This window comes from Cornus florida, unplaced genomic scaffold (assembly GCF_030987335.1).
Source record: "Cornus florida cultivar Cherokee Brave unplaced genomic scaffold, ASM3098733v1 CherokeeBrave_3.0.0_Hap2_Chr11, whole genome shotgun sequence".
Classification (NCBI taxonomy): domain Eukaryota; kingdom Viridiplantae; phylum Streptophyta; class Magnoliopsida; order Cornales; family Cornaceae; genus Cornus; species Cornus florida.
In genome coordinates, this window is record NW_026775581.1 from 77,390,532 (window position 1) to 77,405,232 (window position 14,701).

Here is a 14,701-nt window from a genome sequence, read left to right on the forward strand (position 1 = left end):
TTGAAAAGAAAAAAGAAAATGGATCAAGAAGGGGGAGAGATAGAGAGCTTGCGGGAGTGGGAGAAAATGTGAGGAAACATTGCCTTTTGGCGACAATTTGTATAAGTGGTGGGTCCCACCACTTTTAATTAAAATTTTTCTTTTTCTTTTTATTTTTACACCACAATTATATATATATATATATATATATATTCATACACATAACAATTCTCCACCACATATAACACATTAAATAAAATAAATGTGATGCAAATGGACCTAAACAACACCCCTATACACGACAATTCCGGTAGCGGTCCCGCCAGGGGTGGAGCCAAGATATTATTTCAGAGGAGGCACAATACACTTGTTAATTTTTTTTTTTTTTAAAATAAATATGGCAATATAATTTTTTTAAATCATAAAGGCAAATTAAAAAAAAAAATAGTTGTAAAATAATATGCTAAATAAATACCGTAAAAAAATATAGTTACAAATATAATAATCAAAATATTAATTAATAATATTTTAATTAAATATAATCACAAATGTCATCAATAAAAAGAAATAAGTTTTAAAAAATAGAAATATACATAATTATACATAAGTGAAAAAATAAATTTTTTGAAAAATGAAACAAAAATTAGGAAAGGAAAAATATATTGTATGTTTGAAGAATAAAAATATATGTAATTTTTTTTTTTCAAAATGAAATTAAAAGAATTTGAAAATTTGAGGGGGGACACTATTTAAAAATACCATGTAAGTATATATATATACAAAAAATATATACCTATGTATAGTAGGTTGGAGCAAAGTGAGGGGGGCACGTGCCCCCTCTGGGCCTTAATTGGGTCCGCCCCACGGGACCGGCCCCACAAAATGCAAAAATGATAAATCTTGCATTTCAAAGAGTCCTGAACACAATGAAATGTCCCAACCAACACTCGGACCGGCAGCACGCAAAATGAGAAAAGACGAAAATACCCTCAAAAAATCAGAAAATTCAAGAAAATGAAAAATTGTAAAATTTGAAAACATTACATTTAAGTCCAAATTCAAGAAGTTTGAGTCAACTTTCTAATGATACCAACCTCATCTAAAAATTCAAAATGTAGAAGAAGTTATGACTATTATAGTGCTGATTGCTTTGACCTTGCTTGGGTGCGTTCTTTTTGTTTGAAACAGATCTGCCCATTTCTTTATTTTCTTGACAATAAAGTACCGGCTTTCTAGCCGGATTCATTCTCCTGCTACACCATATGGGGGGAAGTTGAAGGTTTGGATCATGGGTGCCTGTCTAATTCTTATTGAAAAAAAAAAAAAAAAAAAAAAAGCATTCTTGCAATATTTTTATCCATCCATTCATATAGATATAGAATACTTTTAATTTAGTAATATTTACTTGTTTCTAAATTGTTGCCTTCATGGTTGGCATCGTAAATCTACGAAGGATCAGGTTATACCGTTATGGTGTATCTTTTGTTCCTTCTGAAGTTGTATTTGTGATGCACTCCCCTCTTGAGCGTCTAAAAAGAGTTCACAAGTAACCATATTATGAGGAATAAAAGAATTCTCAAGGCACCATATTTATATGTAAGAAAGTTAATTGTTGCTGACTTGACCACCTCAAGGGAGGTCTATAATATTTAGAAACTAAAGGGTAGGTCTTTCGTTTGCTCTTGATGAAAAAACAAGTTATATCCAGCTCCCTGGTTATTTCCTGGTATTCCAGTCTTTTCTTACTTGTGGTCACTGTTTTGATATTGCCACAGATGGATTCTGTGATTTCTCACGCACAAGAGACCCTTAGGACACTCGTATTTCAGCGTTCAACATTTGGGGGTATCAATTCGAAGCTTAGCAATGTCAGCAGCCGCCTTCCAACGGTACGGTAACTAATCCCATGGGTGTATTTGTATATATTATATTTTCTGGTAAATATATTTATAATGTATATTTTGTGTATACTATAATGATACAATTTCAATATTAGTAACATTCGAAGGCATAAAATACCTTGTAATGGAGTTGTCTCCAGATTGAAGTAAATTTACGTATAAAATACTGTTTGTGAGATCATTCAAAGAATTTGTTAGGAAGACAGAGTATCATTGTAAATGATGCAAATTCAAAGTGGAATTGTTGATATTTGTATACTATTTCCATCAGCCACTTGCAATCCACCCTTTGCGAAGGGACACCTTTGACGTCACTGCTTAATTGTATCTGTGAGTTTTATTGATACTCATCTGATTTTAAATTTGCAGGTAAACCATATACTCTCATCAATAAAGAAGAAAAAGTCTATGGATACTATCATCCTTTCTTTAGTTGCCTCAGTTTGCACATTTCTCATTTTGATTTATTGGTTGACCAAATAGAAATTATTGCGGTTTTCTGGTGGGAGCCTCACGGCATGTTCTTTCCTCTAGTTTTTTTTTTTTTTTGGACAGCTGATGAATTACTGAGAATTTGTTTGATGTTGTGTAGTATTTTATTTTAGCAATGGTAGATTGATGAAACATCCCATAAGAGTTTGAATATCACCACCGTCTCTGCTGTCACCATCATTTACTTTCTATTGACCCACTTCGGTATGATTGCGAAACATTGTGCGCGTGTATGTTGAGAGACGTTGATAAGATTCTGCCAATCTTACAATTAATCTTTTCCAGATCTTGTATTTTACTATTTACATTATCAATATTGGAGTTCTTGAAAATTTTTGCTAATATTAACTTTCTTGATTCTTCACCATTGCAGCTGTTACATTCTTGCTAATTTATGATTCATTTTTGACCACTTTTCCTGATTTTAGAGACACCATTTGACAAATTATGTGTGGAAGCGAATGCGATCTCAATTTTAATTGCTTTAACTATACAAAAAAAATTTCTAATTTAGTTGACAATCCTTACTCGTCATACCAGTTATGTTAGAAGTTTGTCTTTTGACCCAAAAGCTTAAAATGTTAGGTAAATCATTTGGATCTAATATAGGACACTAATATGGTACAACCACCCCACATTCTCCAACTCAAACTAGCACTGCCCTTGTTGGGGTCGGATCACCTTGCTTACCCATTCATCGTGGGAGGACTCAATAATGACTCGAACATCACCCTAGTGGTTGGATCCTGTAATGACCTAGACTCGAACACTAAGGTGAGCAGAGCTTTATCGCTTGTAACCGATTAAAAATTTGCCATCCAAACTATTGGGTGAGATGTTGCCTAACCGCTCTTATAAATTCAAGACCTTCTGATTTTTTTATTTTTTATTATTATTAAATTTTTTGGGGCTCATTAAGATAGTTGAATTTATAAATAGTTGATTTCATTCTATGTTGTATCAAGAAAGGTTGAGAATGTGATCAACTCAGCAGTGGATCCCACTTGCTGATCTCATTTCGTTCTATTACAACAAACGTAGCGAACCACGCAACTATTATGAAATAGCACAAAAAAAATAAATATCACATAAAGAACACAAAGATTTATACGTGATTCGACAAAACTTACTTTCACAGTGGAGATCTGATGAAGTCTTTACTATGTGTAAAATCGTAGATTACAAGTTTCAACCCCCACTCAATTCTATACAAATTTCAGTGACTCTCTTACCACCAACTCCAAACCCTAAACGCTCTTATATATTGGGTTATAAGGGAGTATTAATTAGAGTTCATAATTCATGAGCATTATGTAGGCTTGAACCCACACAACGCTCAACAAATGGGTTTGTGTTGATTGTAAGTGGGTCGCACATCCGGACACAGGTCCACAAAATTACACCTTCCTTTTTAGTGGGGGGGTGGATTGTTCAAAAGACATAAGAGCTCTCAGATCTTAAATAGAGAGATACGCACCAATTCGACTAGACAAGCAAAGTCACAATGGAATCATTTGGGGGGTCCGTTCATTATATAAAGCGAATGCAAATACAAATATAAGTCAACTTCACTTATATATTGAGTTACAAGACAGTACTAATTAAAATCCATGATTCATGAACCCATACAAAGCTCAACAAAGGAGTTTGGTTGGTTGTAAGTGGGTCACACATCCGGCCACAACATTACACCTTTTTTAGTGGGGGTGGATTATGAACTCAAATTGATTTTAGAAACATGGAATTGTTCAAAAGACATAAGAGATCTCAGATCTTAAATTGAGGGACACACACCAATTCAACTAGACAAGCAAAGTCACAATGGAATCATGGAATCATTAAACAAGTTTTTTTTGGTTGTAAGCGGTTTTAGGAACATGAAATTGTTCAAAAGACATGCGAGATCTCAGATCTTAAATTGAGAGATACGCACCGATTCGACTAGACAAGCAAAGTCGCAATAAAATTGGGAAGTGCTTTCATTACATAAAGCGAATGCAAATACAAACACATGTCAACTTCACTTACTATATACTATGCCCATTTATTTCTTTTCAAGCCTTTTTGAAACAAGTTGGATAACGGTCGTTTTTTTTGAAAGATAATCCACTTCAGCTTTCCTATTTACTTGTCGGCAATTTGTCTTATTGTTACTTGAACCAAAAAGTACTTCCCTTAAATTTTTTTGGTTTTTCTGTTTTGTTTTTGACACTACATGCGTAGTCGTCACGGGTGAAGTCATACGACTCATACCACTGATGTGAATTAATATTGTATATTAAAAATTCAAAGTCCTTAATATTTAACCAATACATTTATCACATCATCTCGTAAATCCGATTAGTTGAATTTTTATTTTTATTTCTATCAAGTACCTTGCACCTCTCTTGAAATGAAATCTAACTTTGTAATAAGGCCTGTGAGCTGGGTATACCTTTTTAAGTTGGAGAGTTTTCATTGAGATCCTAAACACCTTGTTTAGGACTATCCAAGACAACAAGTTTTCCTTTTTTAGCTGACTTATTTATAGGACACATTTCTTTGTTTATTTTCTTAAAGGAAATTATTTTGATGCTACTTTCAATTAGAGTTACATTACCCTTTCTTTACTTTAATAATCACACACATGTTACATGCCTATTTATTTTTTTTGAAATTGTAAAGACTAATGCTACGTTTGGTGTACAGGAATGGAATACTTATTCTAACCATTCGTTTGTTTGGTGTGTAGGAATGGAATGGAATGACCATTCCAATAGAATGAAAATCTATTTTAGGGAATGAAAATTCATTCCATTACTAAACCTATGAAATGGCTATTCCATTCCATAGTAAGATTAAATATTTTTGTAATATTCCCAATAAGCCCTTCATCACATTCCAGTAAGGCAAAAATATTTTGCATAGACCAAAAATCTTTCACATTCCATTTTTCACATTTCTCGAGCTTCTTTATTAGACGTGATAAAGGTTTTTCACCTTCCTTCTCTTCTGAATATACCCAAAACTGTCATTGACAAAAAGTTACAGGACCTTCAACCCATATTATATATATATAATTATATATATATAATATGGGTTGAAGGTCCTGTAACTTTTTGTCAATGACAGTTTTGGGTATATTCAGAAGAGAAGGAAGGTGAAAAACCTTTATCACGTCTAATAAAGAAGCTCGAGATTGATATATATATATATATATATATATATATATATATATATATATATTATTGAGATTGATATATATATATATTAGCCTTTACATCAGCTTCTTAGGTTAAGTATTCAACCCGTTTTTAGATAAAATTGTACTAACGAAATATTAATTAGATTGATTTTATTAAAAAATAATGAAAATGGTATTTTTGAGAAAAATCATTCCATTCCATATTTAATAATAGTCAACCAAACAATAGAATGGTAATAATCATTCCATTCCATAATGATTCACCGTGTTACACCAAACATTAGAATGGTAATATTCATTCCATTGCATCCTCATTTCATTCTAAGTTGCATTCCATTCCATTCCTGCACACCAAACGTAGCATAAAGACTAGTCTTTCTCTATTCCACAAATTCCTCAAAGTTATCTAATGATGCGTTTGATATACAAGAATGGAATGGGATGGAATGCTCATTTCAACCATTTCTTTGTTTGGTATGAAATTTAAGGTGGGAATGGAAAATCCATTCCACAATTAAACCTATAAAATGGTCCTTCTATTCCCAAGTAAATTTAAAAAAAAAAATCAAATTTCCAAAAAACTTTCATGTTCCTAATCCAAAAACCATCACCACCACCACCATTGCCTTCCACTACCACCGCCACCACCACCACCACTGCTTCCACCACAACCATCCCCTCCTTTCACCACCACCACCTCCATTGTCTTCCACCATCGTTACTACCATCGTCACTATTATTGCCGCCTTCAATCACTACACTGCCGCATTCTCCACTGCCTTCCACCACCGCAAACTCCACCGTTGCCGCCACCACCACCACCGACTTCCACCACTACCACACTCAACCACCGCCACCTCCATTTCCTTCCACCACCGTCATTGCCACCATCACCGTCACCATTACAACCACCATTATTGTTGCCATCACCACCGTCTACACTACTGCTTTAGTATCCCGGATTTTTTGACATTTTTTTTTTGTTTTATTTTTTAGCGCATCGGTTTTCGTGTCACGTGGGTTCCGGTAGTCATTTGGGGCATTTCTTTAAGCCTAGGACTTTTAGAAATGTATTTTGGTCCCTTTTACCATTTTTCGGATTTTCGGGCCAAGAGGTCCTGTGTTCGTACTCGAGATTATTTTTCGGATCCGTTGCATTCCATAATTATTATTTGGTGTGTATATATGTGTTTATGTGATTAGTTTTATCATTGGTGCATGTTTGTGTATACATATATCTATGGAGGTACATTTTTTACTTTTACATGCATATAGGCCCCATATGGCCATCACTTGACTAAAGGTGACCACATGACCAGATTTTTGAGTCATTCTTTTCTTTCCTATACTAAGTCTCATTCTCTCTCTCACTACATCACTTTTTTTCTCTTCAAACCAAAGCTTTACATGCTTCAAGTTTAGACCATAGAAGGCAAAGTTGGAGAGCTCGATGAGAGCTTCGATTTGCTCGATGAGGCAAAGTTGTATATAATTTTCAAATGACATGCTACCAAACTTGCTATGTAATGGATTTTATGACTACATTATGTTATTATTGTGATGATATTGACTATTCACATGCTAAATGTTATTCTAATGCTTAAAGTGATGTTATGACTATCAATTAAAGCTTGTTGTGAGCATTAAATTATCCTTTGGATTATCAAAGTATGATAAGTAGTGAATAGGTTATGTATGAAGTATTTCCATACACATAGCATTGATGGCATTTTCATGTACTCATGAGGTGGGTGTGTACAGATGTGTGTGGAAATGTGAATTTGAGAAGTTTTTTAGAACAATTTTCTCAAACCCGGTATTGGGGAGGTACCCCTTTATCGGTGGTGCTAGTTAGTTAATAGGGACACGGGAGGTACCCGTGAGAAATTTTAGTGACTCGGGTCCCAAATGGCGGTTGAGAGGTACCCTTTCGTCAGGGACGATAGCAAAATTCTCCCTAGCTAGTACATTTTCGGTGTGGGTGTGTGGATATGCGAGGGTGTGTGTATGGTATGTGGTTGCATAATGCATTCCATGCATTGCATTGCTTGAAATTGATGTGAATGATCCTTGATGTTTTTAATGGCGTTGTGAAATTCCTAGCTTGATCCCATTATCTCATCTCTATTCCTTGTTGTGTAAAACATATGATTGTTTACTTTTCTTGAGGAGATATCACTTAGGCAATCTCTACTGAGCTGTTGTGCTGACCTTATATTTAATATTTTTCAGGTCATAGAAAGGAAATGGTGGCTGATATTCCTCCACAGACTTAGATAGTGCTAGATAGATCGTTTTTGACATCCTTTGTAATCAAATTAAGTTTTTGTAACGCATTGTCAATGCAACCTTATTCTTTTAAACATGGTTTTGTATATTTTTGGATATGTATATGATGGTAATGGAATCACTTTTGTTTAATGTAATGATGAATGATGAAGAAAGGGTTATATTTTGACTAAATGGTGTATTTTGATAAGGATCTATATCTATCAATGTAGATGATGTTCATTTGGCGTATTTCATCTTTTAGGTAAGTTTCGGATCATTTCGGAACCATGTGATTGACATAAATGGAGTTCATGGCCATTGCACCTTGAAAATGGCCTATTTTTCAGCTCCCAGGGTGTTTCAGTCAACTAGTGATATTAGCTAGCAGGCTGATAGTGTAATTTGGGCTTGGACAGAACCTTAGGGACATGGAGCATCATTTCATCTAGCCGATTGATCCATAAGTTTCAGCTGGCTGACACAAATTTCAGCCAACTGAAACTTTTAGTTTACTTGCAATCTTGACTTGACTTCAAATAGTCATATCTCCTTTATTTTCAAATTGGATCAGATTTAAGTCTAATTTCAAGGATTTTGAGTTAGCTTTCTAATGGTACAAACCTCATCTAAAAATTCAAACTGTAGAGGAAGTTATGACTATTTTAGTGCGGAATGCTCTGGAAATCTTTTAAACCAAAAGGGTCAATTGTGTGAAAACATTATTCTTGCATCTAGAATCTTACGAAATGAGTTTATAAGGTTATAATGACTTAGCTAGACTTCCTTGGACTCATTTAGAGTTAACCCACTTCTTTCTTTTACCTTGAAATGACCATTTTGCCATTGAATTTACCTTAGGTTGGGTAAGAACCCGGCTTGTGTTTGCACCACCCGACATCGATTTGGATCCACCAGATTAGGTCATTACAACTGTGGCCTTCCACCACTATCACCGTTACCACTGTCACCGTCTTCCACCACCACCACACCACACCTCCACCACTGTCTTCCATCATCGTCACCACCTCTACCATTACCGCCACCTCCACCACCACCACCACCACCTTCTAGCACTACCACCACTATCACTGCCTTTGCGACCACTGTCGCCACCTTCCACCACCACTACACCATGCCTCCATCACTGTCTTCCACCATCGCCGTCGTCTTCACCACTACCGCCACCACCTTCTACCAATGCCACATCCACCTCTACTACCATCGCTACCAACTTCCACCACCGCCACTTCCATTGCCTTCCACGACCACCACCACCACCACCATCGTCACCTCCACAACTGTCTCCGCCTTCCATCACCACCACCATCATCACCTCCATAACTGTCACCACCTTCCACCACCATCACACCGCCGTTACCGCCTCCACTGCCTTCCACCACCGCCACATGCACGCCACCACCATTGTTTTCCATTGTCACCATTGCCGCCACCGTGCCGCCTTCCAACGCCACCACCTACACCACTATTGCTTTCCACCTCCACCACCATCATCACTGCCATCTACCACCACCATCATTTCTATAAAAAAAAAAAAAAAATTATAGAAGAATGTTATTTTGTTAATTTAATTTATTTGTCAATAGATGGGTATTTTGGATAATTTAATTTGAAATTCATTTCATTTTAAATTTTAAATTGATCAAACCAAATTTAGAATGATTATTATTATTTCATTCTTACATATTTTAGATTTGCAACCAAACAATAGAATAAGAATAATCATTTCATTCCATTTCCACTTACATTCTATTTCATTCCTACACATCAAACGCAACATAAGAGAAATATTATTATATCTTCCTATCTATTAATCTTTCCTTTTCTTGTGTGGAAAGAATTAAAATTTAGCTTTGTTAAATACAGTGCAGGATTAATTGAGCCAATATTGAGCATCTATTAAAATAGTCACATATTTGTATATTAGAGTAATCTAAACAATTTGAGCCCAATTCATGATTTATTCATGTTTAATTATTACATAGTCAAAATCAATATATTTTAATTTTATTTGATTAATGCATGTGAAAGGTAAAAAGTTCAGTCTTTTCGAGAATATTTTTTTTTTTATCAGCTTTTCGAGAATTTCGTGTGTACAAACACATATTCATTTGAACATGTCTAATAAAGAATATTATCTGAATTTTGCTTGTTGATGCTTTATCTTGTGAGTTCTCTATGTCAACCTTGCTATAGCTCTTCTATAGCATCTTTCAGTACCTTTAAGAATTACTGGTTCATATTTTTATTACCTATGTTTTTCATGAAATAATTTTCTGTTCTTACAGTTCTCTTTACTTCACTGATTAGATTTTTTGTTTTTTTTTTTTAATTTCGATCATACTTTATTATCAATTTGTTTTGACATATGCAAATATCCAAAGTTTGGTCACTCCCATTAATTTAGTCTAGCTAATATTAAACAAGTGTTTCTAGGTTTGACACCAACATAATGTATCAAGTAATAACCTTTCAATATCATTTGCTAGACATTCATAATTCATCATCTCTTTCGCCTAGGCTCTGATATAAAATTAAAAACTGATTGTTAATATTAAACAAGTTTTTTTAATAGACTTCATATATATATCATGGAAAACATGTACTCATAGCTGATCATTACACTTTTCACACTTCAATTATATTCTCAAAGATCTCAAAAATTAAAAAAATTAAAAATAAAAATAAAATAAAAAAATGATGGTGACATTCAATCTGTTGACACAATAAACACGTGGCATTCAGGTGTTGGTATGGACCACCAACTAGTGTCCTGAAATTCAAGAGAGTGGATATATCAACATGCAATGAGACAACTATAGGACAAAAGCTATGAGGGACTTTTGGACCTAAAATAGCAAAAACCATGCACATGCAAGTTAATCCTTTAATCTTTTTGATTGACGCGCACACCACTCCATATATAGTGAATCCATTGTTTTATGTTTCTTTATATAATCAACTCCTCAATGAATATGCATAGTTAAAGCCATACTATTAAGTGTGGAGTTTCGAGTCACAAACAAATATACTACTCTCTCTCTCTCTCCAAAATTTTGTTTTAATATATACTGTCCAATGGAACCCCTACTAGGGAAAGAACCATGTCCAGAGACCTCATTGCAGAGCCCAAAGGCAAACAAACAAGAAGAAGAAGAAGAGAGAAAAGAGATGGATCTCAATCTATGTAGCATGGACTCCATTAATGATCATATGTTCAATCCAGAACTCAACCTCATTGATTGCCTCAACAATGGTTCACCTCAAAATTCAACAGAAACTCCCCAATTATCCTATCCCGGGCCGCGAGTTTTCTCATGCAACTATTGCCAAAGGAAATTCCATAGTGCACAATCACTTGGAGGACACCAAAATGCCCACAAGAAAGAGAGGTCTATGGCGAAAAGTGGACAACAAAACCATGAGCATGGCCATTATTCTTGTATGGCTTCACTCCCTCTTGGAATTCAGGTTCACTCTATGATCCATAAGCCACCTCACATACCAAATTCTTTTGGGGCGAGAAGTGTGTATGGACATGGTGGATGGTCAAGGCTGCCTATGCACCAACAACCGGTGATTGGGAACCTAGCCGCGGAGAGTACTTATCCGGCCACTGTGTTGACCGGACCCTCGTCTCAAGCTGGTGTTGGTATATTCAATACCAAGAGCAGGGTGATGAGTTCTCTATCAGATGAAGAAATTGGTGGCAATTGGCGGGGAGATGGTGGTGGTTTGAAGACTAAACAGGATAAGTTGAAAAAGCTAGACTTGTCTCTCAAGCTCTAAGTTTCATTTTTTTAGTAGTCTTATTTTTTTTTTTTTTTTTTTTTTTTTTTTGTCTTTTTCAAGGTGTCTGTGATCTCTCTTTTGCTGCTTAATTGTAGAATCAGCATAGGGTTTGGTGGACGAATGGGCAAGAGAAGAAGAGATGACTCATTTGAGGATAGACAAAAGGTGTAGTGATTTAGGAAGTGCTACTACTACTTAGCCAATGATTTGTCAAAGGTTTAGAATGGGTAGCCATGCATGGAATGAACTTTTGGTGTGGTGGGATGGAAGTTGAGCTCTAAAGCATATGATTGTTTAATAATCACAAATATGCTACATAGTCTCTATTTTGTATGAAATTTATAAAGATTAAAAACTAGTCTTTCTTGTAATCAATTTGGATACATATGCAAATATTCAAAGTTTGGTTACTTATTGCATTAACTAATTTAATTATCTAATATTAAACTAAGTTTTTCAAGGTTTGTGTTTGGCTCAAAGTATGCCTCAGAGGTACGCTTGTAATTTAATTATGAGTGCTGCGTGTCAGGACTGGCGAGTTTAAATTTGTAGCTGAGTTGGGTTCAGCCGAGCTAACCAAATATTCTTGATGTCTATGGTCACGAGAGTCCTGTTAGCTTAGCCTTGTATATCTAACTTAAGCAATTGTGGAGGGCAGTGACACATTTGTTCACTTCAACCCTAACTCAGAAGACTCTGATGAAATATGTTTTTTTTTTGGGTTAAAAGGTAGGCTTTATAAAGAAAAATGAAAGAAGAATGTACAATGTAGAAGCCCACATAAAGGCAAACAAACAAGCACAAGGCCAAACCCAACATATACATGCACGAGCCAACCACAAAGTATACACATGAAATAACTCTCTGACCTTCCAGTCTAACCTATCCTAGCATGACTAGGCAAAGCCAAATTCGAATCCAGAAAACATCTAACCTTGTTGCCTGGTGCATCCAACTCATAAAGATCATGAGAATGTGGTTGCACACCAAGTCTGGTTCCCTGCGAAGGCACATCCCTGCAAGAATAACTGCAACAAATCCTCCTGCTCACCCATAAGCCTAAGCTCAGCACCTCTTCTTAACTTCAGTGATGAAAGCTTAGCTCTAATACAACCCTTGGTGTGACAAATGATATGTTGTGGTGATGCAGCTCTGTTCCTAAATGCTCTATAGCTAGCATTTCTTTCCAGCCATATGAAGTAAACTGCAGCATTGAAGAGGAGCTTGTGAATATTGAACTGTCCTGAATTCCATGTAATAGAGCACCAAGTGATTAACTCCTTCCAACTATTGGGCACAACATAAAATCCTGCAACATGTTGAATGAACCTCCGTATATGTGCACTAAAACTGCAATTGAAGAATAGATGATCCAGTGACTCACAATCAGAGAGGCATGGCTAATATGCATTTGTGTAGTGTTTCTTCCTCATTGGCTTAGAGTCCAATGTAAACAATCTGCCCCTACATGCATGCAAGCCAGGTAATTAATACAACTATGCTTTGGAATGTTGATCTTGTACCAAAGTAGGTGAGACCAAGTGAATATAATTGATGGTGGAGTCAGGTATTTGATTGTATGGGAGAGGGAAAACTGGTTTGTAGGGCCTGGTATAAACAATCTGTCATTCTCTGATGTGGGTGTGGGAATGTCATGCTGTTGGGCTGTGTACACATTGGAGTGGAAGAACTGTAAGTGTTGCAAAGCAGGTGGAACCACCCACTGATTAGTGCAAATTAGGCTATCAACTCTAATACTTGGATCGAGTTGAAGAATTTTCATATCAGTAAGGTGAAGCTGATGAAATATGTTGATAACTGGCAATTGCTTACATGTGGACAATGGTGAAAGCTAACATTGATGGGACACCCAAATTGTAGCGTGGGATAACAATTTGGGACTCTTTTGTTTTTTTTTTCGAAAAGTTAAGCAATTTATTAATGAAAAGGATGTACAGAACAGGCCCAAGAAGGGAAAAGAAAAGATACAAGACCATGAAAAGGTCCAACCCAAAATCAACCAACCAACCCCAACAAGTCCAAGAGACCAAGAGGCCCAAAACCCTGAAGCCAAACAACTTTAAGTTGTAACTGCAAGTTGCTCAGCAATCACCATCTCCGGCGGGACAAGCCATGTCTGGCAACAAGCAGCCTCACGGCTGCAATGGAGGCTCATCCGGAGGACGAGGAGGAGGACGGATGAAGGAAGAGGAAAGATCCCAAACCTGACGGGCACGCCGAGCAGCCACCCCATCCTTGAGTGACAAGGGCAAGAGTCTTTCTCTGATGGAATTAGTGATTTTCAATAGGACAGTGTTTTGATTGCTTGATATGTCCTTGAAGATTCTTGAATTCCTCTCAACCCAGATATGATAAATGGATGCTGAAAGTGCCAATTTATTAATAGAATTTGCAATGCTCTTTGATGACCAGTGATGTGAAGCCCAAAAAATGAAATCATTCCACTGAGATCTTGTGTAAAATCCACATGTATTTTGCAAGTGGGATTAAATTGGAGCGGTGTATGAGCATGAGAAGAAGATGTGATTCAAGGATTCTCCAGAGGAGAGGCATAGTGTGCAGTGGTTCGGGATGTGCTTGTATGCCATAGATTGATTATCAAGTGTGGGAAGTTTGTTTAGAACTGCTAGCCACAGGATGACTCTATGTCTTGGGATTGACAGTGAATTCCATACCAGCTGATACCATGGGGCAGGTGGAGCAGGTAGAGCTAGAGCTTCAATTGTGTGCTTGAGAGAGTACTTGCCTGTTGATGATGGCCTCCAGGTGAATGAATCAATACCTGAACCAGCAAGGGGAATGTGTTGGAGGCTTGGTAGAAGTGAAATTATGTTGCTTGGGAAGTTCCATGTATGCGCTGACATGTAGCCATTCAGTCTAGCATTGAGAGGGATTCCAGAAGTGTCGATTTGAGCATGGGAGAATCTGCTGCAAAGAGGGCTGTCCTCTAACCAATTGTGATGCCAGAAGGTAATTCTCTCCCCATTCCCAATATTTACTTTGATCAATCTCACAAAAGCAGGCCTAAGTTGCAGTAGGGATC

The 14,701-nt window shown here is 36.3% G+C and overlaps 1 protein-coding gene across 1 annotated transcript; it reads left to right on the plus strand.

Annotated features, from left to right (window-relative positions):
• Positions 1-10,923: 10,923 nt before the first annotated feature.
• Positions 10,924-11,853, plus strand: LOC132281340 (zinc finger protein 3-like). The gene has a single exon (XM_059783051.1). The coding sequence runs from the start codon at positions 10,924-10,926 to the stop codon at positions 11,632-11,634; it is 711 nt and encodes a 236-aa protein (XP_059639034.1). The 3' UTR covers positions 11,635-11,853.
• The last annotated feature ends 2,848 nt before the right edge of the window (positions 11,854-14,701 follow it).

What these genes read in the sequence shown, in the direction of transcription:
- LOC132281340 (XM_059783051.1), top strand. Translation starts at nt 10,924, where the DNA reads ATGGAACCCCTACTAGGGAAAGAACCATGTCCAGAGACCTCATTGCAG.